The sequence below is a fragment of the Bos taurus genome, chromosome 17 (assembly GCF_002263795.3).
Source record: "Bos taurus isolate L1 Dominette 01449 registration number 42190680 breed Hereford chromosome 17, ARS-UCD2.0, whole genome shotgun sequence".
Lineage (NCBI taxonomy): Eukaryota > Metazoa > Chordata > Mammalia > Artiodactyla > Bovidae > Bos > Bos taurus.
Genome location: NC_037344.1, coordinates 11,461,629 through 11,487,274, shown reverse-complemented (window position 1 = coordinate 11,487,274; position 25,646 = coordinate 11,461,629). Strand labels below are relative to the sequence as shown.

General features: G+C 38.8%; 1 protein-coding gene across 4 annotated transcripts in view; it reads right to left on the bottom strand.

Moving 5' to 3' along the window:
- TTC29 (tetratricopeptide repeat domain 29) overlaps positions 1-25,646 on the bottom strand; it is a 277,080-nt gene that overhangs the window by 120,202 nt on the left and 131,232 nt on the right. For all 4 annotated transcript variants that reach the window (XM_059876103.1, XM_005217505.5, XM_024977370.1 and 1 more), the window contains 1 exon segment: positions 2,258-2,381. In XM_059876103.1, coding sequence (XP_059732086.1) covers positions 2,258-2,381 — 124 coding nt within the window.

Here is a 25,646-nt window from a genome sequence, read left to right as displayed (position 1 = left end):
ACAGGGGCCAGAGTGGTTCCACAAAGACGGGGCCGGCGAGAGGCAAGCAGGTGGAAGAGGGAGAGGACAGCCACAGGGGCCAGACTGGTTCCACAAAGACGGGGCCGGCGAGAGGCAAGCAGGTGGGAGAGGGAGAGGACAGCCACAGGGGCCAGACTGGTTCCACAAAGACGGGGCCGGCGAGAGGCAAGCAGGTGGGTGAGGGAGAGGACAGCCACAGGGGCCAGAGTGGTTCCACAAAGACGGGGCCGGCGAGAGGCAAGCAGGTGGGAGAGGGAGAGGACAGCCACAGGGGCCAGAGTGGTTCCACAAAGACGGGGCCGGCGAGAGGCAAGCAGGTGGGAGAGGGAGAGGACAGCCACAGGGGCCAGACTGGTTCCACAAAGACGGGGCCGGCGAGAGGCAAGCAGGTGGGAGAGGGAGAGGACAGCCACGGGGGCCAGAGTGGTTCCACAAAGACGGGGCCGGCGAGAAGCAAACAGGTGGGTGAGGGAGAGGACAGCCACAGGGGCCAGAGTGGTTCTAGAAAGACGGGGCCGGCGAGAAGCAAGCAGGTGGGTGAGGGAGAGGACAGCCACAGGGGCCAGAGTGGTTCCACAAAGACGGGGCCGGCGAGAAGCAAACAGGTGGGTGAGGGAGAGGACAGCCACAGGGGCCAGAGTGGTTCCAGAAAGACGGGGCGGTGAGAGGCAAGCAGGTGGGTGAGGGGGAGGAGAGGAGAAAGGGCGACAGCCAAGACAAAAGGGCACAAAACATTATTACTGAATGAGAGGACAGAGAAGGCCAATGAGCCAGGGCGAGCAAGAGAGAAGGATGTAAAAAGAAATGAGATGCCCTGTGTGAAAGCATGTTTCCCACTGTAGAAACTAAATATGGTAATTTTATTCATTCAAATTGATTTCAGACTCTTACTTTACTACTAAAAAGTCTAAATAATTCTGAAATGATTAAAATCATTGACATGGCAAATGCAGTGGTTCAGTGGATGAGTTTGAATACCACTGCCACCTAGAAGGTTGGTGAGCTGCGGTAGGTCACTCAAGCACTCTGAGCTTGGAAAAAAGGGAATTGTGTGTTATTACATTAGGGCAACAGTTAGAACCAGACATGGGACCACTGACTGGTTCAAAATGAGGAAAGGAGTATGACAAGGATGTATATTGTCACCTGGCTCATTTAACTTCTACGCAGAGGGCATCACGTGAAATGCTGGGCTGGATGAAACCCAACCTAATCTGGGTTTCATCCCGCAACCCAAGATTGCTGGCAGAAATATCAACAATCTCAGATATGCAGATGATACCACTCTAATGGAAGAAAGTGAAGAGGAAATAAAGAGCCTCTTGAAGAGGGTGAAAGAGGAGAGTGAAAAAGCTGGCTTAAAACTCAACATTCAAAAAACAAAGATCATGGCATCTGGTCCCAACACTTTATGGCAAATAGAATGGGAAAAGGTGGAAACAGTAACAGATTTTATTTTCTTGGGCTCCAAAATCACTGCAGATGGCAACTGCAGTCACAAAATTAAGACATTTGCTCCTTGGAAGGAAAGCTATGACAAACCTAGATAGTGTATTAAAAAGCAGAGACATCACTTTGCTTACTACAAAGGTCGACATAATCAAAGCTATGGTTTTTTCAGTAGTCGTACTGGAGAGAGTTGGACCATAAAGAAGGCTGAGTGCCAAAGAATTGATGCTTTTAAAGAATTGTGGTGCTGGAGGAGACTCTTGAGAGTCCCTTGGACTGCAAGGAGATCAAACCAGTCAATCCTAAAGGAAATCAACTCTGAATATTGCCTGGAAGGACTGATGCTGAAGCTGAAGCTCCATTACTTTGGCCACCTGATGTGAAGAGCCAACTTATTGGAAAAGACCTTGATGCTGGGAAAGATCGAAAGCAAAAGGAGAAGGGGGCGGCAAAGGTGAGATGGTTAGACAGCATCACCGACTCAACAGACGTGAGTTTGAGCAAACTCTGAGAGATAGTGAAGGAAAGGGAATCTGGGTATGCTGCAGTCCGTGGGGTCACAAAGGGTTGAACACGGCTGAGCGACTGAACAGCAGTAACAACAACCTGAAAGAGGAAGAAGTAACAGGCGTTTCTCTTCCCAGCCACTGCCTTCTGCAGTGACTAAGTCCTGCTTTCCTGGGGCCATTCTGGACAACATACCATGGGAAGACGAGGATCAAATAAAAACAGAGGTTTAAAATTCTGCAAATTTTTCCCTTATAAGCAAGAAACACAATATGCTCACTTTTTCGTTGTAGATGTCCCCAAGCATTGTACTTGCTCTCACAAAATCCAGGTTTTGAAAGTTGTTTTTTGCAATTTTCACAACTTTTTTCAAGTATTTGACTGCTTCTGCCATCTGTCCTTGGCTAGAAAAAAATATAAGAAACCATTAAAGTCTCATATCATTTAATACCACATTAAGAGATTTCTTTGTGTCTTTGCTTTAGAAAGTGTTAAGACAGTAATTAGGATAATGAAATGTAGGGTGTAAATTTTAAAAACACGTGACTCATCTTTGAAGGAGTGTACAGTGAGTTAGAATGTGAGCCTTTAAACTTACGGATTACTGGTAGGATTGTAAAATGGTGCTATTGCTTGGAAAAACAACTTGTCAATTCTTCAAAAAGTGTAATAGTTACCATATGACCCAAGAATTACACTCCTATGTATATACCCAAGAGAAATGAAAACACACGCTCACCCAAAAGCTTGTACGTAAATGTTCATATCAATAATCATAATAGCTAAGAAGTGGAAACAATCCAAATGTCTATCAATTGAAGGGATAAGCAAAATGTGCTATATTCATACCATGGAATGTTATTCAGCCATAAAAAGGAATGAAGTAGTGATACACGCTACAACATGGATAAACTTTGAAAACATACTAAATGAAAGAAGCCAGCTACACACCAAAAAAACCCACATAGGATATGATTCCATCTACATGAAATGTCCAGAAATGCAAATCTACAGTGGCTACCCACTCCCTGGAGAGTTCCATGGACAAGAACCTTGCAGGCTACAATCCATGGGGTCCCAAAGAGGCAGACATGACTGAGCAGCTAACACAACAATGATAGAAAGCAAGTTAATAGTTACCAGAGGCTGGGGCGATGGAGGTGGGGAGGGGGGGCTTGGGTAGGGAACTGGGTGTAGCTGCTAACAGGTGTGGATTTCTTTTTGAAGTGAAGAAAGTGATCTGAAATTACATAGTGGTGATGGCTGCACAACTCTGTGAACATACTAAGAACTACTGAATCCTAAAATTTAAATGTAAAATGTATGCTATATGAATTACATCTCAGGGCATCTGGTCTCATCACTTCATGGGAAATAGATGGGGAAACAGTGGAAACAGTGTCAGACTTTATTTTTTGGGGGCTCCAAAATCACTGCAGATAGTGACTGCAGCCGTGAAATTAACAGACGCTTACTCCTTGGAAGGAAAGTTATGACCAACCTAGATACCATATTCAAAAGCAGAGACATTATTTTGCCAACAAAGGTCCATCTAGTCAAGGGTATGGTTTTTCCAGTGGTCATGTATGGATGTGAAAGTTGGACTGTGAAGAAAGCTGAGCACCAAAGAATTGATGCTTTTGAAATGTGGTGTTGAAGAAGACTCTTGAGAGTCCCTTGGACTGCAAGGAGATCCAACCAGTCCATTCTGAAGGAGGTCAGCCCTGGGATTTCTGTGGAAGGAATGATGCTAAAGCTGAGACTCCAGTACTTTGTCCACCTCATGCGAAGAGTCGACTCATTGGAAAAGACTCTAATGCTGGGAGGGATTGGGGGCAGGAGGAGAAGGGGACGACAGAGGATGAGATGGCTGGATGGCATCAGTGACTCGATGGACGTGAGTATGAGTGAACTCCGGGAGTTGGTGATGGACAGGGAGGCCTGGTGTGCTGCAATTCATGGGGTCGCAAAGAGTCAGACACGACTGAGCGACTGAACTGAACTGAAAGCTGTTGTATTTTTTAAAAATAAAACCTCTAAAAAGGTCGAAAATTTATACATTCCTTTGCAAATGAAACCAATTCTTTGAGAGGGAGGCATATGTGATTCATAAAATATTTGCTGGAGGTATTAGAAAAAATATAATGAAAATAGAGGATTGTTAAATCTCTTAACCAGGATTCAGGAAAGGAAAGATAAATCCCAGAGATGGAAGGAGCCTGGCTCCTGGCATAAGATTCTGGCAAATGGCAAGAATTTATATAAACAAGAAATAAGACCTAATTTTCATAAGTCACTGAGATTTTGGAGACTGTTAGAGCAGCTCAAATGACCCAAAGTGACTAAAACAAGTTTGGCTATTTTCTTATTTCATAAAGAAGAGGGGTCAGATCATCATACTGTACATCATTATACTGTAAACTTAGTGTTGCATGTCAATTACATCTCAATAACACTGGAAGGAAAAATAATACAGTACTTGTATTTAGAATATTAAACAAACAGATAAAAAAACATGTGGGGAGCACTGACCAAAAAATAAAAAGAAGAGAGGCACATCGTTTTAAAGATTTCAATGAATTATATTAAGAAACTTCTATTATTTGAATTCTGCTCTCATTTTATTAATATGAGTCCCAAATACTCATTAGTTCCTCATGATCTGCATGCTACCCCAGAGATATACAAATCTTAGTTTCATATGAGTAAGAGCTGCTGCTGCTGCTGCTGCTAAGTTGCTTCAGTCGTGTCCGACTCTGTGACCCCATAGACGGCAGCCCATCAAGCTCCCCCGTCCCTGGGATTCTCCAGGCAAGAATACTGGAGTGGGTTGCCATTTCCTTCTCCAATGCATGAAAGTGAAAAGTGAAAGTCAAGTCGCTTAGTTGTGTCCGACTCTTCGCGACCCCATGGACTGCAGCCCACCAGGCTCCTCTGTCCATGGGATTTTCCAGGCAAGAGTACTGGAGTGGGGTGCCATCGCCTTCTCCAATGAGTAAGAGCTAAACAGTAAAGTATAACAACAAGTGGAAAGGGGCTTCCCTGGTGGTTCAGTGGTAAAGAATTTGCCTGCCAAGTGGGTTCGATCCCTGTGTTGGGAAGATCCCCTGGTGAAGGAAATGGCAACCCATTCCAACTATTCTTGCCTGGGAAATCCCATGGACAGAGGAGCCTGGCAGGCTACAATCCATGGGATCGCCAAAGTCGGACACAACTAAGTGACTAAACAACAAGTGGAAAGGGTCTAAAAATCTCTCTAAAAGAGCCAATTATTTGAAAGTCAGTCTAAAGAGACAGGTCTTTTCTTTGAGGAGCTAGTTGTAGTGATGTCTTTTGCGAAGAACACTTGGGGGCCTATGAGATCAAGAACAAAGGTGAAAAATCCTTGAGCAACCAATGAAAAAGACAGTAATTTTTGTAAACAGCTCCATCCAAGGTATCGTATGCTGTGAGCATTTTTTAATAGACGTAGCTGAAGCTACCTTTAACAACTCAAGGGACATTTAACTGCTGATTCAAAGACTGCTGACTCAAAGACTGCTGATTCAGGGCCATAAAGAATTAAAGGCATAACATTGCAGACAAGGCCAGAACTGATTTCAAAATAATTACTTCAAATTAAGCATCCTGAAGAGTGTTTTGTCTATGTTCTCCTCTAGGAGTTTTATAGTTTCTGCTCTTACGTTTAGATCTTTAATCCATTTTGAGTTTATTTTTGTGTATGGTGTTAGAAAGTGGTCTAGTTTCATTCTTTTACAAGTAGTTGACCAATTTTCCCAGCACCGCTTGTTAAAGAGATTGTCTTTAATCCATTGTATATTCTTGCCTCCTTTGTCAAAGATAAGGTATCCATATGTGCGTGGATTTATCTCTGGGCTTTCTATTTTGCTTCATTGATCTATATTTCTGTCTTTGTGCCAGTACCATACTGTCTTGATGACTGTGGCTTTGTAGTAGAGCCTGAAGTCAGGCAGGTTGATTCCTCCAGTTCCATTCTTCTTTCTCAAGATTGCTTTGGCTATTCGAGGTTTTTTGTATTTCCATACAAACTGTGAAATTATTTGTTCTAGCTCTGTGAAGAATACCGTTGGTAGCTTGATAGGGATTGCATTGAATCTATAAATTGCTTTGGGTAGGCAAAACACTCTCCGACATACATCATAGCAGGATCCTCTACGACCCACCTCCCAGAATATTGGAAATAAAAGCAAAAATAAACAAATGGGACCTAATTAAACTTAAAAGCTTCTGCACAACAAAGGAAACTATAAGCAAGGTGAAAAGGCAGCCTTCAGAATGGGAGAAAATAATAGCAAATGAAGCAACTGACAAACAACTAATCTCAAAAATATACAAGCAACTCCTACAGCTCAATTCCAGAAAAATAAATGACCCAATCAAAAAATGGGCCAAAGAACTAAATAGACATTTCTCCAAAGAAGACATACAGATGGCTAACAAACACATGAAAAGATGCTCAACATCGCTCATTATCAGAGAAATGCAAATCAAAACCACTATGAGGTACCATTTCATGCCAGTCAGAATGGCTGCGATCCAAAAGTCTACAAGCATTAAATGCTGGAGAGGATGTGGAGAAAAGGGAACCCTCTTACACTGTTAGTGGGAATGCAAACTAGTACAGCCACTATGGAGAACAGTGTGGAGATTTCTTAAAAAACTGGAAATAAAACTGCCTTATGATCCAGCAATTCCACTGCTGGGCATACACACTGAGGAAACCAGAATTGAAAGAGACATGTGTACCCCAATGTTCATCGCAGCACTGTTTATAATAGCCAGGACATGGAAGCAACCTAGATGTCCATCAGCAGATGAATGGATAAGAAAGCAGTGGTACATATACACAATGGAGTATTACTCAGCCATTAAAAAGAATACATCTGAATCAGTTCTAATGAGGTGGATGAAACTGGAGCCTATTATACAGAGTGAAGTAAGCCAGAAAGAAAAACACCAATACAGTATACTAACACATATATATGGAATTTAGAAAGATGGTAACAATAACCCTGTATATGAGACAGCAAAAGAGACACTGATGTATAGAACAGTCTTTTGGACTCTGTGGGAGAGGGAGAGGGTGAGATGATTTGGGAGAATGGCATTGAAATATGTATAATATCATATATGAAACGAGTCACCAGTCCAGGTTTGATGCATGATACTGGATGCTCGGAGCTGGTGCACTGGGACGACCCAGAGGGATGGTATGGGGAGGGAGGAGGGAGGAGGGTTCAGGATGGGGAACACATGTATACCTGTGGCGGATTCATTTCAATATATGGCAGAACCAATACAATATTGTAAAGTTTAAAAATAAAATAAAATTAAAAAAAAATAAGCATCCTGAAGAAATTCAATATCTTTTGAATATCTGACATTTTTGGGGTCAATCCCTAAAAAAGAACGATGAATCTAAGATGATACACATTCCATTGTTAAATCATCTCAGAAATGTTGATATTTTTTATTGAAGTGACAAAATCCAAAATTTAGAGGTTTTTAAAGTAACAGAAAACACCGTCATTGTATTCTTTAAAGGAGCATAACAAAGGAAAACCCCTACTCCTGAATGTCTCTGATTTCCTAGAACCACCTTTCTTTGCTTTCATAGGTCAGCAGTTACCAGTGAGCATCTGTGCTCTGACCCTTAATAAATAACAAGATGAAATTCTGAAACTCAGAGCTTGTTTTGCGATCTTGCATGAAAATGTGTTTGTCACTCAGTCTTGTCTGACTCTTTGCAACCCCATTGAATGTAGCCCACCAGGGTCCTCTATCCATGGAATTCTCCAGGCAAGAATACTGGAGTGGGTTACCATTTCCTTCTCTAGGGGGGTCTTCCCAACCCAAGTATTGAACCCAGGTCTCCTGTATTGCAGGCAGACTCTTTACCATCTGAGCCACCAGGAAAGCCCAAGAAGGGCATTTCTTTATGTTTATACGGCAAAGATTTACTCAGAGGAGCTCCAGATAGGGTGTTGTATGGCATATGGAGAAGTTTTACTAACAAAATTTTTAATTATTGCAACTATAGAAAAATTCAGCAATATTAAAACCAGATTTCACTGATTCTAAAACACACACTTTCCCATATTTTAACATTCCCTAAATTGAGATCCCTCCCTGAGAACAGGTGGCATCTTATAGTTTTTCATAGACAGGAGTGGTCAAGTCACAGTTGTTGCTGAACTTGTCCATGTCTTTGGACATGACTCATGATCATAATGCCTTGATCCTTCTGTTGACAACTATTTAATGATAATTTCAGAACGAAATGTGAGGACTGGTTGTTTTCTGAAATCCTGGAATATAAGAAAGTACCAGCTTCAAGACTGGCAGATTGGTAGCCCATGACTTGGAAGAAATACTGAAGGCAGGGGACACTGGAGCCCTATTTGAGGAAAGGCTACACAGCACCAATGTTCTTGATGACATACAAAAGATATGGATGAGAAAAAAATACTGACAATTTGAGTTTAATGGTGATTCAGAAGAACTGGACTTTGAATGCAAAGATGTTCAAAGAATATGAATTTACTTTGTTTATAGTTTCTTTTTACAAGAATTCTCAAGAATCATTGTAAAAATACTTATTGTAAATAAAACATCTCTCTTATTAAGTATAAAATACAAATTCTAAGCAAAAAGAAAGCATTACGTCACAGTTTAATTGGAATATTTTATTTATTGGATATGTACAATGTATAGTCCAATAGGAAGAATGTTAGATTCAGTGAAATCTGAAAATAAAGCTACTTGTTCAGTATAGTGGATTCAGTTAGTTCACTGGTTAATGACTTTTTGATTTAAAATTTCTAGGAAGTGTGAAATTCACATTGAATTTATATGTATATACATGAAATGACTAGGACATAATGAGATCAAAAAACTCTAAAACTGGTCTAATTATTTATGGTTCTAATAAATCTCTATCTGAATTGACTGAACTTAATTTTATGCAAAAGTTAACTTACCTAATTTTTCATGTTTCTGTTTATGTCATGTGTGTATAGCCATAAAGCAATCAAATATCCAGCACTGTTCTGTTTGTATGTTGGGCATCAAAATATTAACAGTTCTCACTTTATACATTCATTTGCAAAATGGCCTTCATTTTCCTGGTTGCAGTTAAAAGAGCGAACTCTAATATTCACCCAAATCTCTGAACAAATAGAACTCACTGCAGAATAATTTCTTCCATGAATGTCTACAATCAGTAATTGATGAGCTATTACTATAATGTAATAAATAGTTGGAAAAGCACTTCTTGACAAAGTAATGTAAAAGATAATATTTGATTATTAGTGGTAAGGCCTTGAGATCTGTCACACCAGAAATGGTCATATATGGAATAAATGCTGCTGCTGCTGCTGCTGCTAAGTCGCTTCAGTCGTGTCCGACTCTGTGCGACCCCATAGACGGCAGCCCACCAGGCTCCCCCATCCCTGGGATTCTCCAGACAAGAACACGGAATAAATAAGTTAATGCAAAACATTTTCATACATTTAGATTTTCATACATTTAGATTTTCATAAAAATAACCCCATTATCATATAATGGGGTGTGTGTGTTAGCATCACCATTAGGAAAATTAAAATTTGTTTGGCTTCTTCACAAAGTCAATTAAAATGAGTTAGAAAATTATGTTTATACCAAGGAGGAATTATCTAAGATTAGAACTCATATTCACCTTGGAAAACATGTCAACCTGCCTTGAAACATTGACTAAAATGAGCTAGTTTATCTAAATGATATTTTTCTGTGATCCATATGGAAATAAACACAGCAGCTCTGAGGAAAAACTGCATATCATTAATCCACAGTCTTTGATCTATACTAAACATTTAATAAAACTAGTCTTTAATGTCAAAAAAGAGGGGTGAATTGTATGGTAGAGGAATTATATCTCAATAAAGCTGTTACAAAAAAATAAAACCTTTAAAAAGTTTATAATGGGTGAATGGTAGTTTGTTTTTGCAGGTGTCCCTCAGCAGTGAAATCTGTATCACTAAAGTCATCTAGCAGAATTTTGCCAAGGAAACGCACTGGTTATAGCAAATGCCAACAACACAAGAGAAGACTATACACACGAACATCACCAGATGATCAACACCAAAGTCAGATTGATTATATTCTTTGCAGCCAAAGATGGAGAAGCTCTATACAGTCAGCAAAAACAAGACGGGGAGCCGACTGTGGCTCAGATCATGAATTCCTTATTGCCAAATTCAGACTTAAATTGAAGAAAGTAGGGAAAATCACTAGACCATTCAGATATGACTTAAATCAAATCATTACGATTATACAGTGGATCTGAGAAATAGATTCAAGGGATTAGATCTGATAGACAGAGTGCCCAAAGAACTATAAGCAGAGGTTGGTGACACTGTACATGAGACAGGGATCAAAACCATCCCCAAGAAAAATAAGTGCAAAAAGGCAAAATGGTTGTCTGAGGAGGCCTTACAAATAGCTGAGAAAAGAAGAGAAGTCAAAGGCAAAGGAGAAAAGGAAAAATATACCCCTTTAAATGGACAGTTCCAAAGAACAGCGAGGAGAGATAAGAAAGCCTTCCTAAGTGATCAATTCAAAGAAATAGAGGAAAGCAATAGAATGGGAAAGACTAGAGATCTCTTCAAGAAAATGAGAGATATCAAGGGAACATTTCATGCAAAGATGGGTACAATAAAGGACAGAAATAGTATGGACCTAACAGAAGAAGAAGATACTAAGAAGAGGTGGCAAGAATACATGGAGGAGATATACAAAAAAGGTCTTCATGACCCAGATAACCACGATAGTGTGATCACTGACCTAGAGCCAGACATCCTGGAGTGAGAAGTCAAGTGGACCTTAGGAAACATCATTACAAACAAAGCTAGTGGAGGTGATGGAATTCCAATTGAGCTATTTCAAATCCTAAAAGATGATGCTGTGAAAGTGCTGTACTCAATATGCCAGCAAATTTGGAAAACTCAGCAGTGGCCACAGAACTGAAAGAGGTCACTTTTCATTCCAATCCCAAAGAAAGGCGATGCCAAAGAATGTTCAAACTACCACACAATTGCACTCATCTCACACACCAGCAAAGTACTGCTCAAAATTCTCCAGGCCAGGCTTCAACAGTACTTGAACCATGAACTTCCAGATGTTCAAGCTGGTTTTAGAAAAGGCAGAGAAACCAGAGGTCAAATTGCCAGCCTTCACTGGATCATCGAAAAAGCAAGAGAGTTCCAGAAAAACATCTACTTTTGCTCTATTGACTACCCCAAACCTTTGACTGTGTGGATCACAACAAACTGTGGAAAATTCTTCAAGAGATGGGAATACCAGAACATTTGACCTACCTCTTGAGAAATCCATATGCAGGTCAAGAAACAATAGTTAGAACTGGTCATGGAACAACAGACTGGTTCCAAATCAGGAAAGGAGAACGTCAAGGCTATATATTGTTACCCTTCTTATTTAACTTATACGCAGAATACATCATGTGACATGCTGACTGGATGAAGCACAAGCTGAAATCAAGATTGCCAGGAGAAATATCAATAACCTCAGATATGCAGATGACACCACCCTTATGGCAGAAAGTGAAGAAGAACTGAAGAGCCTTTTGATGCAAGTGAAAGAGGAGAGTGAAAAAGTTGGCTTAAAATTCAACATTCAGAAAACTAAGATCATGGCATCTGGTCCTATTACTTCATGGTAAATAGAGGGGGAAACAATGGAAACAGTGACAGACTTTATTTTCTTGGGCTCTAAAATCACTGCAGATGGTGACTGCAGCCATGAATTTAAAAGACGCTTGTTCCTTGGAAGAAAAGCTATGACCAACCTAGACAGAATATTAAAAAGCAGAGACATTACTTTACCAACAAAGGTCCATCTAGTCAAAGCTATGGTTTTTCCATTAATCATGTATGGATATGAGAATTGGACTATAAAGAAAGCCAAATGCCAAAGAATTGATGCTTTTGAACTGTGGTGTTGGAGAAGACTCTTGAGAGTCCCTTGGACTGCAAGGAGATCCAACCAGTCAATCCTAAAGAAAATCAGTCCTGAATATTCATTAGAAAGACTGATGCTGAAGCTGAAACTCCAATACATTGGCCACCTAATGGGAAGAACTGACTCATTGGGAAAGACCCTGATGTTGAATAGGAGCTATTCAAAAGGACATGCCACAAGCTCAGAAAGAACTTCAAAAGAGTTTAATTTTTAAAAGATAGTGGCAGGATTAGAGGTATAAACTTGCATAACCTCCCAAGATTTGTTGGGAACAACATCCATTTTCATAGATAAGCTGTGGTATACTTGTAAAACTAAATTAAATTGCTTTAAAATCATGATATGTGCTATGGTAGATGGTAGAAAGGTCTAAGCTTGAATCCCAGCTTGGCCTCTTAGATAAATAACTTTGATGACATCTGCACTATTTCTTAGCTTCCGTGTCCTCATTTTTGAAATGGTCATATGTATTGTGAGATGAAAAATTACATATATGGATAGCTTGGCACACAGTAAAAATTCAATAAATGATAGCTCAGATGGTAAAGAATCTGCCTGCAATGTAGGAGACCCAGGTTCAATCCTGGGGTCAGGAAGATTCCCTGGAGAAGGAATAGGCAACCCACTCCAGTATTCTTGCCTGGAGAACCCCATGGACAGAGGAGCCTGGTGGGCTACAGTCTATGGTGTCACAGAGGGTTCATGACTAAGCAACTAACAGACACACACCAGCATTATTATTACCTCTCAGTGAAATAAAAAGCTATCAGACCCATAGCTCTGCTATGTGTATTATTTGTCAATAGCTGAGAAGAAAATCAATTTAGCTAAGCACTGTTTTCTGAAAATCTTCCATTATGCAATGAATTAAATACCATAATTTGAACACATACTCTGCAAGACAGGCACATAAAGTCTTGGTATCTATTTTCCAGGGGACAGAGTAAAAGAACTAACACTGTTTACCTGAGTATCAGATACTGCCAATGCATTCTTTTTTTCCTTTCTTATTGGTAAAAGAATGTTCTGTGTTTCAGAAATGGAATGGAATTTTATATTACTGATGTTGTGAATATTGCATTTTATGATTCTGTTCTCACTTTTTTATAACAAAATTATGAATAATCTTCTTCCACATGTAGGAATAGTTCAGTTCTCCAAAAAAAAATCATGAAATGTTTCGGGAATATTTCAAATGCAGATATCATGAGAGGTGCACTCATTACTTTATACTATTTGTTTTGTGGAACAACTGAAATGATATTGAGAAAGCTTGACAGTATAGACAGATTAGTAAATAAAATAATTATTTTACTTAGAATTTTAAGCAAATTTGCAGATTTCTAGGACTAAATTGATCATATTAATTTAACTCTCAAAGATCTTTCTTGAAGTGTAATGTTCAAGAAAAAATGGATGAAATGAGATAGTGAAGACTTTGTGTAACTATTTATCAAAACCATAGGGGAAATTATTATTTTTATGTAGTAAAAATGGGTTCACTGAAGCTTTTTATATGTGTGTTTCTGAAAGCTGATCTGTTTTTGATGGAAGAACATTTTGCATGAGGTTTGAACGGGTGAGGATTGTTAAACTGCAATATACACAAACAAAAAAACAAGCTCAGTGAACAACAAACACAAAACGGGATAAATACAACTACTGCCAGGTGAGGCAAGTTGTTTTTCTCCCAAAGGAGCTACAGATCCCCAACACGTCCAAAATTATCTGGAACTTGCTCTAACAAATAATGCTAGAGAAAAAGGCTTTCTACTATAAATTGTGTGCCCCACTCAATGAATGTGCAGTGCTAAAGCCAGTATAGTTGTTAATATAACATCTGAAATATAAGCATTATATACTGCTTAAAGGATTTGCACATTTAAAAGTTAGCAATAGATTTAGAAACCAGTCTTTCTTTGCAAGGGGAAGAGTCAAATATTTTCTTATGGGAAAGCTACAGATTATTTGTATAAGTTAAAGGACAAGGTTAAAATGTTAGACAAATATTAATTCCAGTTTTCTATATGCAGTGCACAGGTGCAACTGGAACAGCATATTATATGGTATAATCATTAAATTCATTCAACCAGACCTTAGAGAGTTAAAAACATATATTCTGAGGAACAGGACTCCTCGGTCCAAAGAATGAGAATGAAATAGTGCAGAATATTTGTGTATCAAGGTGATTCCAGTTTCCAACTGGGAAAACAGGACTGTTAACACCCACATCCCCTGACAACTGTCCAATTATGTATATCACACTTGGCCTACTGTTTGCAGTAGAAGTAATCAATAAAGGATGTGGTTGAGTGAACATAGATTTTGGTTGAACCAATGCATGAAAACTTAATCATTTACTCAGAGAGAAGAAATCAAATAGAGCAGAGATGAAACAGCCACTGAGGGGTTTGTTGATTGTGCCACCAAGTTTGTGGGCCACAGATGAAAGTAATAAGGCAAATGGAATCAGTGACAGGAGAAAATGTAAAAAGCTATTCTTAATTTCATGAATTAATAGAAATGTTTTGATGTATGTTGCAGGGTCATTTTTAGGAAATTTCGCATCAAAGCCTGGATGTTCCATTTTAAAGAATATATGAAAATTACTAGGGCATGTCATTTCTCTCAAGCAAGAAGAAATTAATTTTCAGCTATAACAGAAATGCAATTTTCACACTTGAAACTTTGTACTGATTGATTTAAAGATCTCCACTGTGGAAAGTTTTCAAGGAAATAATTTAACCCGAGTTTGCAAAAAAATTTACAATTGGTAAGGAATAAACCCAGAGATGGACTAGTGGTGACCAGTATGTCTTCAACAACTCTCATTTTTGTGATTTTTTTCCCTAGATTTTTAAAAAAAATCATTCTGATTATTTGAAGAATTTCAGTAAACAAGGCGGGAAAGTGCCATAAGGAAAATAAAGATATTTCCCTCTGTATTTACTCAAATTGTTTATCTATGTAATAATAATATTTACTTGGTAATTTCTCAACTCAGTCTGTCTTTGTTTTATGGACTATAATTCTGGCTTTTATAGCTGTGTCATAGGCAATTGTTCTCATTTTAGAACACTGACTTTTTTTTCACTAGATTCCAAGTAGGAGGGAAAAGACATTGTAAATGCTTATTTTCTGTTATGCTACTTAAACCCCTGTGCAATTAATATTATTCAGACCAACAGCAAAAATAACAAGCCCTGCTCACTATTAAAACCTTCATCAATAACCCTAACACCAGGGCTGAGTCTACCATTACCAAACAGGCTACTGTATTACCAAGTCCCTAGTCTTGAGGGAATGTGGCATGTTTTTCAATTGAAAGCTTAGTATAAATTCTTATAACCATTTTAGAACCTCCCAGCCTTGCAGCTTATTCACCTTTCATGCACGCTCAGTTGATGGCCTTAAACACACACTTATCCTAGACATGGCTATCCTCTTCCATTTCCTTTAAAGAGATGAAATATGTTTATAGAGATAGGACTCCCATTAGTGAAACTTGTGCAATTGCACAGGGTAGGAGAGAGAGATTTAGAGATGATGCTAAGCTTCATGTGCAGCTTGATTTATTTTCCAGTCGCCACCACCATAATTTCCTCTATTTTGGTTGTGCTCCACTTCTTGCATGTTCATGCTAATCTGAGGACAGTTTAGGACTATGAAAGGGTGTGTGTGTGTGTGTTTGTGTGTGTGTGTGTATGTATGCAGGTACATGCCAGAGAACACTAAGCTCTTGAAGTGAAATTTTCTAAAAATGAACACAGAATGTATATCAAAGTATTTGTGGTGATGAGTGGACTCAATTTAATAATGTGTATCAGATATCTCATGAGTTTGATCCCTGGGTTGGGAAGATCCCCAGGAGAAGGAAATGGCAAGCTACTCCAGTATTCTTGCCTGGAAAATCCCATGGACAGAGGGGCCTGGCAGGCTCACAAAAGAGTCGGAAATGACTTAGTGACTAAACAACAACAACAATCAGGTATCTAGGGTGCTGTTTTCCTGCAGGCATAGAATTTTTGTTTTTGAAATGTTTCTAGAGTTACTTTGCACAAATAGTGAAAGAATATGCCGTGGTTTACACTGCCCTGATTGGTACTCCAGAAACAGCAAAAAAAAAAGCTGCAAAATGGCAGATTTGGATTGGAAAGCTTACAGTGGCCTTGGGACACTTTCTTCAAGACCTTGGAGGAACCCTTTTCTATACTCTTCTGTGCATTACCTGGCTACGCATGTGTTCAGTCAAGTTCAATCCTTTGTGACCCCGTGGACTGTAGCCCACCAGGCTCCTCTGTTCATGGAATTTCCCAGGCAAGAATACAGTGATTTGCCATTTCCTCCTCCAGGGGATCTTCCTGACCCAGAGATAGAACCTGTGTCTCCTGCACTGGCAGGTGGATTCTTTACCATTGTACCACATTTATACAATTAAGAACCCATATCTACCATACAAATCACTGATGACTTCATTGGTATTTTAGTAGATAGGAATTCTTGCAAGAGGAATTAACTTCATTTAGTATAAAAGTGAGCTGAGAATACATTTTATTGTCCATTATATGTTTTCCCCAAGGCAGGTTGTTAGACTACTCTAACAGTTATTAGATTGCTGTTACTCGGTTGCCTCTATCCTCCCCAAAACACGTCATACTTCATGATAAATCAAATATAGCTGGATCCGAGAGTCTCCAATCAAGATGGTGGAATAGAAGGAGATCACATTCTTCCACAAATACATCAAAAATACACCTACATGTGAAACAGTTCTGACAGAATGCCTACTGAATGCTGGCAGAAGATCTCTAACAGCAAAAATTGTAAGAAAGATTACCACATATCCAGGTAGGATGAAAGAAGGAGGGCAAAGGAACTGTTATAGGACCTGTGTCCTGAGGAGGGAACTGTGAAAGAGGAAGAGTTCTCTCACTCCGAGAAGCCTCTTCACCGGTAAGGAGATCAGCTGGACAGAAAGGCAGCCTCAGAGGCTTAGATAAGAGTGCAGCAACCAGCTTGCAGCAGGTAGAACAGAGAGAGAGAGAGACCTGCACAGATGGTCTGAGTCCCCTCGCTGCACTCCCCAGCCCAAGATGCATATTTGCTGGTGTGCACAGGAGCTGAGCGCTGAAACCCAGGCTTCAGGGGACAGACCTAGGGGAAGGACTGGGGTTGGCTGTGCAGAGACAGCTTAAAGGGGCTAGAGTGTGGGACAGACTGCAAGTAGGGGGTATATTCAGAAGGAGTCTAGAAGTGAAGCATTACTATTAACAGGCACACAGAGGGAGGGGCAGGGGTCCCCTCTCTGTGTGCCAGCAGAGCTGGTGTGGCTCTGCTCCTACAAGTTTGGGAACATGCAGGTGCCAGAAGGTTGCCCACACATGGGAGCAGGGCTGAAATCAGAGCCAATCCCCAGGGGCCACACCGCTTAGGAAGCAGAGCTGAAATCTGAATCCTCTCCACATGGTTGTGTGATCTGTGAATTTTTGCCACTGCTGCTGCTGGGGTTAGTCACTGCAGACTCTGAGGATACACACACACTGGGATGGGGCCAGGGTCTGGGATGCTTCCATAGCTCCCACGGCAGGTCCAGGCAGGAGGCATAACCCTCCCAGACTTCAGACAATATTACAAAGCTACAGTAATTGAAACAGTGTGGTATTGGCATTACTGCGGTTCTGGCACACGACCTCAGTGGATCTGTACCTACACATCTGCACTGGTGGCTTTGTGAATGCAGTGCCTCAGGGACACCAGGGCACACTGCCTGCATTCCCATGGTTGAGACACTGTCAAGAGCAGTTCCCCACACAGTGCACTTTGTAAGCCCACACAATGAACGGCAGGGGACACCACAGAACTCACTTCCTGGTGGACAGTCCCTGAGGAGGAATACTCAGTGGCTTCTCTCCAGTGGGAGTGCTCTGGTTGTGCAGAGAGGACCCAAATAAACAAAATAAGAAATGAAAGAGGATAAATAACAACTGATACCACAGAAATTCAGAAAAGTAAGAGAATACTATGAATAACGATCAATATGCCAACGAATTTGACAGTTTAGAAAAATGAACTAGCTTCTAGAAACATACAGGACACCAAAGCTGAATCAAGAAGAAACAGTAATTTGAAGTTACTGATCACTGGAAGTGAAATAGAATATGTAAAAACAGAAATAAAAACAAAACTCCCTGCAAACTAAAGTCAGTCCCAGATGGCTTTAATGTAGAATTCTACTGAACATACAAAGAATTCATACCAATCCTTATCAAACTCTTCCAAAAGACTGAAAGCAGGGGATACCCCTCAATATCATTCTATAAAGGCATTACCCTGATACCAAAACCAGACAAAGATAGTACCAAAAAAGAAAATTAAAGGCCAATATTTTTTATAAGTGTAGACGCAAAAATTCTTCACAAAGTATTAGCAAACTGAATCCAACAACACGTAAAAACAGTAAGAACAACATGCTAAAAAATCCCTTTTAAACATATCAAAAAATAAAATACTTAGGAATAAACCCTACAAAGGTGAAAGATCTATATGCTGAGAATTATATAACACTGATTAATTGAAGACAATACAAAGAGATGGAAAGATAACCCATACTCTTGGATTGGAGGAATTAATAGTGTTTAAAATGGCCATACTTCCCAAAGCACTCTACAGATTTAATGAGATCCCTATCAAATTACCCATGACATTTTTCATAGAATTAAAACATATAATCTTAGAATTTATATGGAGCCATAAAATACCCAGAATTGCCATAGCAATCTTGAGCAAAAAGAACAAAGCGGGAGCCACAACCATCCAAGATTTAAGACAATACTACAAAGCTAAAGTAATTAAAAGAGTGTGCTATTTGTACAAGAGCAGACGAATGTATTAATGGAACAAAATAGAGAGCCCAGAAGTAAACCAACACACCTATTGTCAATTAATCTTTGACAAAGAAAGTACAGTGGAGAAAAAGTCTCTTCAGCAAGTTGTGTTCAGAAAGTTGAACAGCCACTTTTATTTTTTATTTTTATTTTTAAAACAATTTTATTATTATTATTATTTTTTACTTTACAATACTGTATTGGTTTTGCCATACATCAACATGAATCCACCACAGGTGTACACATGTTCCCCACCCTGAACCCCTCTCCCACCTCCCTCCCCATACCATCCCTCTGGGTCATCCCAGTGCACCAGCGCCAAGCTTCCTGTATCCTGCATTGAACCTGGACTGGCAATTCATTTCTTATATGATATTATACATGTTTTAATGCCATTCTCCCAAATCATCCCCCCCTCCCTCTCCCACAGAGTCCAAAAGACTGTTTTATACATCTGTGTCTCTTTTGCTGTCTTGCATACAGGGTTGTCGTTACCATCTTTCTAAATTCCATATATATGCATTAGTATACTGTATTGGTGTTTTTCTTTCTGGCTTACTTCACTCTGTATAATAGGTTCCAGTTTCATCCACCTCATTAGAACTGATTCAAATGTATTCTTTTTAATGGCTGAGTAATACTCCATTTTGTATATGTACCACTGCTTTCTTATCCATTCATCTGCTGATGGACATCTAGATTGCTTCCATGTCCTGGCTATTATAAACAGTGCTGCAATGAACATTGGGATACACGTGTCTCTTTCAATTCTGGTTTCCTCGGTGTGTATGCCCAGCAGTGGGATTGCTGGGTTGTATGGCAGTTCTATTTCAGTTTTTTAAGGAATCTCCACACTGTTCTCCATAGTGGCTGTACTAGTTTGCATTCCCACCAACAGTGTAAGAGGGTTCCCTTTTCTCCACATCCTCTCCAGCATTTATTGCTTGTAGACTTTTGGATTTGTAGCCATTCTGACTGGCGTGAAATGGTACCTCATTTTGGTTTTAATTTGCATTTCTCTGATAATGAGTGATGTTGAGCATCTTTTCATGTGTTTGTTAGCCATCTGTATGTTTTCTTTGGAGAAATCTCTGTTTAGTTCCTTGGCCCATTTTTTGATTGGGTCGTTTATTTTTCTGGAATTGAGCTGTAGGAGTTGCTTGTATATTTTTGAGATTAGTTGTTTTTCATTTGCTTCATTTGCTATTATTTTCTCCAAATCTGAAGGCTGTCTTTTCACCTTGCTTAGAGTTTATTTTGTTGTGCAGAAGCTTTTAATTTTAATTAGATCCCATTTGTTTATTTTTGCTTTTATTTCCAATATTCTGGGAGGTGGGTCATAGAGGACCCTGCTGTGATGTATGTCGGAGAGTGTTTTGCCTATGTTCTCCTCTAAGAGTTTTATCTGGTCTTATGTTTAGATCTTTAATCCATTTTGAGTTTATTTTTGTGTATGGTGTTAGAAAGTGTTCTAGTTTCATTCTTTTACAAGTGGTTGACCAGTTTTCCCAGCACCACTTGTTAAAGACATTGTCTTTTCTCCACTGTATATTCTTGCCTCCTTTGTCAAAGAGAAGGTGTCCATAGGTGCGTCAATTTATCTCTGGGCTTTCTATTTTGTTCCATTGATCTATATTTCTCTTTGTGCCAGTACAATATTGTCTTGATGACTGTGGCTTTGTAGTAGAGCCTGAAGTCAGGTAGGTTGATTCCTCCAGTTCCATTCTTCTTCCTCAAGATTGCTTTGGCTATTCGAGGTTTTTTGTATTTCCATACAAATTGTGAAATTATTTGTTCTAGCTCTGTGAAGAATACCATTGGTAGCTTGATAGGAATTGCATTGAATCTATAGATTTCTTTGGGTAGTATACTCATTTTCACAATATTGATTATTCCAATCCTAGAACATGGTATATTTCTCCATCTATTAGTGTCCTCTTTGATTTCTTTCACCAGTGTTTTATAGTTTTCTATATATAGGTCTTTAGTTTCTTTAGGTAGATATATTCCTAAGTATTTTATTCTTTCCGTTGCAATGGTGAATGGAATTATTTCCTTAATTTCTCTTTCTGTTTTCTCATTATTAGTGTATAGGAATGCAAGAGATGTCTGTATGTTGATTTTATATCCTGCAACTTTACTGTATTCAGTGATTAGCTCTAGTAATTTTCTGGTGGAGTCTTTAGGGTTTTCTATGTAGAGGATCATGTCATCTGCAAACAGTGAGAGTTTTACTTCTTCTTTTCCAATTTGGATTCCTTTTATTTCTTTTTCTGCTCTGATCGCTGTGGCCAAAACTTCCAAAACTATGTTGAATAGTAGCGGTGAGAATGGGCACCCTCGTCTTGTTCCTGACTTTAGGGGAAATGCTTTCAATTTTTCACCATTGAGGATAATGTTTGCTGTGGGTTTGTCATATATAGCTTTTATTATGTTGAGCTATGTTCCTTCTATTCATGCTTTCTGGAGAGTTTTCAACATCAATGGATGTTGAATTTTATCAAAGGTTTTCTCTGCATCTATTGAGATAATCATATGGCTTTTATTTTTCAATTTGTTAATGTGGTGTATTACATTGATTGATTTGCGGATATTGAAGAATCCTTGCATCCCTGGGATAAAGCCCACTTGGTCATGATGTATGATCTTTTTAATGTGTTGTTGGATTCTGATTGCTAGAATTTTGTTAAGGATTTTTGCATCTATGTTCATCAGTGATATTGGCCTGTAGTTTTCTTTTTTTGTGGGATCTTTGTCAGGTTTTGGTATTAGGGTGATGGTGGCCTCATAGAATGAGTTTGGAAGTTTACCTTCCTCTGCAATTTTCTGGAAGAGTTTTAGTAGGATAGGTGTCAGCTCTTCTCTAAACTTTTGGTAGAATTCAGCTGTGAAGCTGTCTGGACCTGGGCTTTTATTTGCTGTTTCAATTTCCGTGCTTGTGATGGGTCTGTTAAGATTTTCTATTTCTTCCTGGTCCAGTTTTGGAAGGTTGTACTTTTCTAAGAATTTGTCCATTTCTTCCACGTTGTCCATTTTATTGGCATATAATTGCTGATAGTAGTCTCTTAGGATCCTTTGTATTTCTATGTTGTCTGTTGTGATCTCTCCATTTTCATTTCTAATTTTATTGATTTGATTTTCTCCCTTTGTTTCTTGATGAGTCTGGCTAATGGTTTGTCAATTTTATTTATCCTTTCAAAGAATCAGCTTTTGGCTTTGTTGATTTTTGCTATGGTCTCTTTTGTTTCTTTTGCATTTATTTCTGCCCTAATTTTTAAGATGTCTTTCCTTCTACTAACCCTGGGGTTCTTCATTTCTTCCTTTTCTAGTTGCTTTAGGTGTAGGGTTAGGTTATTTATTTGACTTTTTTTAATTGTTTCTTGAGGTATGCCTGTATTGCTATGAACTTTCCCCTTAGCACTGCTTTTACAGTATCCCACAGGTTTTGGGTTGTTGTGTTTTCATATTCATTTGTTTCTATGCAAATTTTGATTTCTTTTTTGATTTCTTCTTTTTTTTAAATTTTATTTTATTTTTAAATTTTACAATATTGTATTAGTTTTGCCAAATATCGAAATGAATCCACCACAGGTATACATGTGTTCCCCATCCTGAACCCTCCTCCCTCCTCCCTCCCAATACCCTCCCTCTGGGTCGTCCCAGTGCACTAGCCCCAAGCATCCAGTATCGTGCATCGAACCTGGACTGGCAACTTGTTTCATACATGATATTTCACATGTTTCAATGCCATTCTCCCAAATCTTCCCACCCTCTCCGTCTCCAACAGAGTCCATAAGACTGTTCTTTACATCAGTGTCTCTTTTGCTGTCTCATACCATCTTTCTAAATTCCATATATATTCATTAGTATACTGTATTGGTGTTTTTCTTTCTGGCTTACTTCACTCTGTATAATAGGTTCCAGTTTCATCCATCTCATTAGAACTGATTCAAATGTATTCTTTTTAATGGCTGAGTAATACTCCATTTTGTATATGTACCACTGCTTTCTTATCCATTGATCTGCTGATGGACATCTAGGTTGCTTCCATGTCCTGGCTATTATAAACAGTGCTGCGATGAACATTGGGGTACACATGTCTCTTTCCCTTCTGGTTTCCTCAGTGTGTATGTCCAGCAGTGGAATTGCTGGATCATAAGGCAGTTCTATTTCCAGTTTTTTAAGGAATCTCCACACTGTTCTCCATAGTGGCTGTACTAGTTTGCATTCCCACCAACAGTGTAAGAGTTCCCTTTTCTCCACATCCTCTCCAGCATTTATTGCTTGTAGACTTTTGGATCGCAGCCATTCTGACTGGCGTGAAATGGTACCTCATAGTGGTTTTGATTTGCATTTCTCTGATAATGAGTGATGTTGAGCATCTTTTCATGTGTTTGTTAGCCATCTGTATGTCTTCTTTGGAGAAATGTCTATTTAGTTCTTTGGCCCATTTTTTGATTGGGTCATTTATTTTTCTGGAATTGAGCTGTAGGAGTTGCTTGTATATTTTTGAGATTAGTTGTTTGTCAGTTGCTTCATTTGCTATTATTTTCTCCCATTCTGAAGGCTGCCTTTTCACCTTGCTAATAGTTTCCTTTGTTGTGCAGAAGCTTTTAAGTTCAATTAGGTCCCATTTGTTTATTTTTGCTTTTATTTCCAATATTCTGGGAGGTGGGTCATAGAGGACCCTGCTGTGATGTATGTCGGAGAGAGTTTTGCCTATGTTCTCCTCTAGGAGTTTTATAGTTTCTGGTCTTACATTGAGATCTTTAATCCATTTTGAGTTTATTTTTGTGTATGGTGCTAGAAAGTGTTCTAGTTTCATTCTTTTACAAGTGGTTGACCAGTTTTCCCAGCACCACTTGTTAAAGAGATTGTCTTTAATCCATTGTATATTCTTGCCTCCTTTGTCAAAGATAAGGTGTCCATATGTGCGTGGATTTATCTCTGGGCTTTCTATTTTGTTCCATTGATCTATATTTCTGTCTTTGTGCCAGTACCATACTGTCTTGATGACTGTGGCTTTGTAGTAGAGCCTGAAGTCAGGTAGGTTGATTCCTCCAGTTCCATTCTTCTTTCTCAAGATTGCTTTGGCTATTCGAGGTTTTTTGTATTTCCATACAAATTGTGAAATTATTTGTTCTAGCTCTGTGAAGAATACCGTTGGTAGCTTGATAGGGATTGCATTGAATCTATAAATTGCTTTGGGTAGTATACTCATTTTCACTATATTGATTTTTCCAATCCATGAACATGGTACATTTCTCCATCTATTAGTGTCCTCTTTGATTTCTTTCACCAGTGTTTTATAGTTTTCTATGTATAGGTCTTTAGTTTCTTTAGGTAGATATATTCCTAAGTATTTTATTCTTTCCGTTGCAATGGTGAATGGAATTATTTCCTTAATTTCTCTTTCTGTTTTCTCATTATTAGTGTATAGGAATGCAAGAGATGTCTGTGTGTTGATTTTATATCCTGCAACTTTACTATAATCATTGATTAGTTCTAGTAATTTTCTGGTGGAGTCTTTAGGGTTTTCTGTATAGAGGATCATGTCATCTGCAAACAGTGAGAGTTTTACTTCTTCTTTTCCAATTTGGATTCCTTTCATTTCTTTTTCTGCTCTGATCGCTGTGGCCAAAACTTCCAAAACTATGTTGAATAGTAGTGGTGAGAGTGGGCACCCTTGTCTTGTTCCTGACTTTAGAGGAAATGCTTTGAATTTTTCACCATTGAGGATCATGTTTGCTGTGGGTTTGTCATATATAGCTTTTATTATGTTGAGGTATGTTCCTTCTATTCATGCTTTCTCGAGAGTTCTTATCATAAATGGATGTTGAATTTTGTCAAAGGCTTTCTCTGCATCTATTGAGATAATCATATGGTTTTTATTTTTCAATTTGTTAATGTGGTGTATTACATTGATTGATTTGCGGATATTGAAGAATCCTTGCATCCCTGGGATAAAGCCCACTTGGTCATGATGTATGATCTTTTTAATGTGTTGTTGAATTCTGATTGCTAGAATTTTGTTAAGGATTTTTGCATCTATGTTCATCAGTGATATTGGCCTGTAGTTTTCTTTTTTTGTGGGATCTTTGTCAGGTTTTGGTATTAGGGTGATGGTGGCCTCATAGAATGAGTTTGGAAGTTTACCTTCCTCTGCAATTTTCTGGAAGAGTTTGAGCAGGATAGGTGTTAGCTCTTCTCTAAATTTTTGGTAGAATTCAGCTGTGAAGCCGTCTGGACCTGGGCTTTTGTTTGCTGGAAGATTTTTGATTACAGTTTCAATTTCTGTGCTTGTGATGGGTCTGTTAAGATTTTCTATTTCTTCTTGGTCCAGTTTTGGAAAGTTGTACTTTTCTAGAATTTGTCCATTTCTTCCACGTTGTCCATTTTATTGGCATATAATTGTTGATAGTCTCTTATGATCCTTTGTATTTCTGTGTTGTCTGTTGTGATCTCTCCATTTTCATTTCTAATTTTATTGATTTGATTTTTCTCCCTTTGTTTCTTGATGAGTCTGGCTAATGGTTTGTCAATTTTATTTATCCTTTCAAAGAACCAGCTTTTGGCTTTGTTGATTTTTGCTATGGTCTCTTTTGTTTCTTTTGCATTTATTTCTGCCCTAATTTTTAAGATTTCTTTCCTTCTACTAACCCTGGGGTTCTTCATTTCTTCCTTTTCTAGTTGCTTTAGGTGTAGGGTTAGGTTATTTATTTGACTTTTTTCTTGTTTCTTGACGTATGC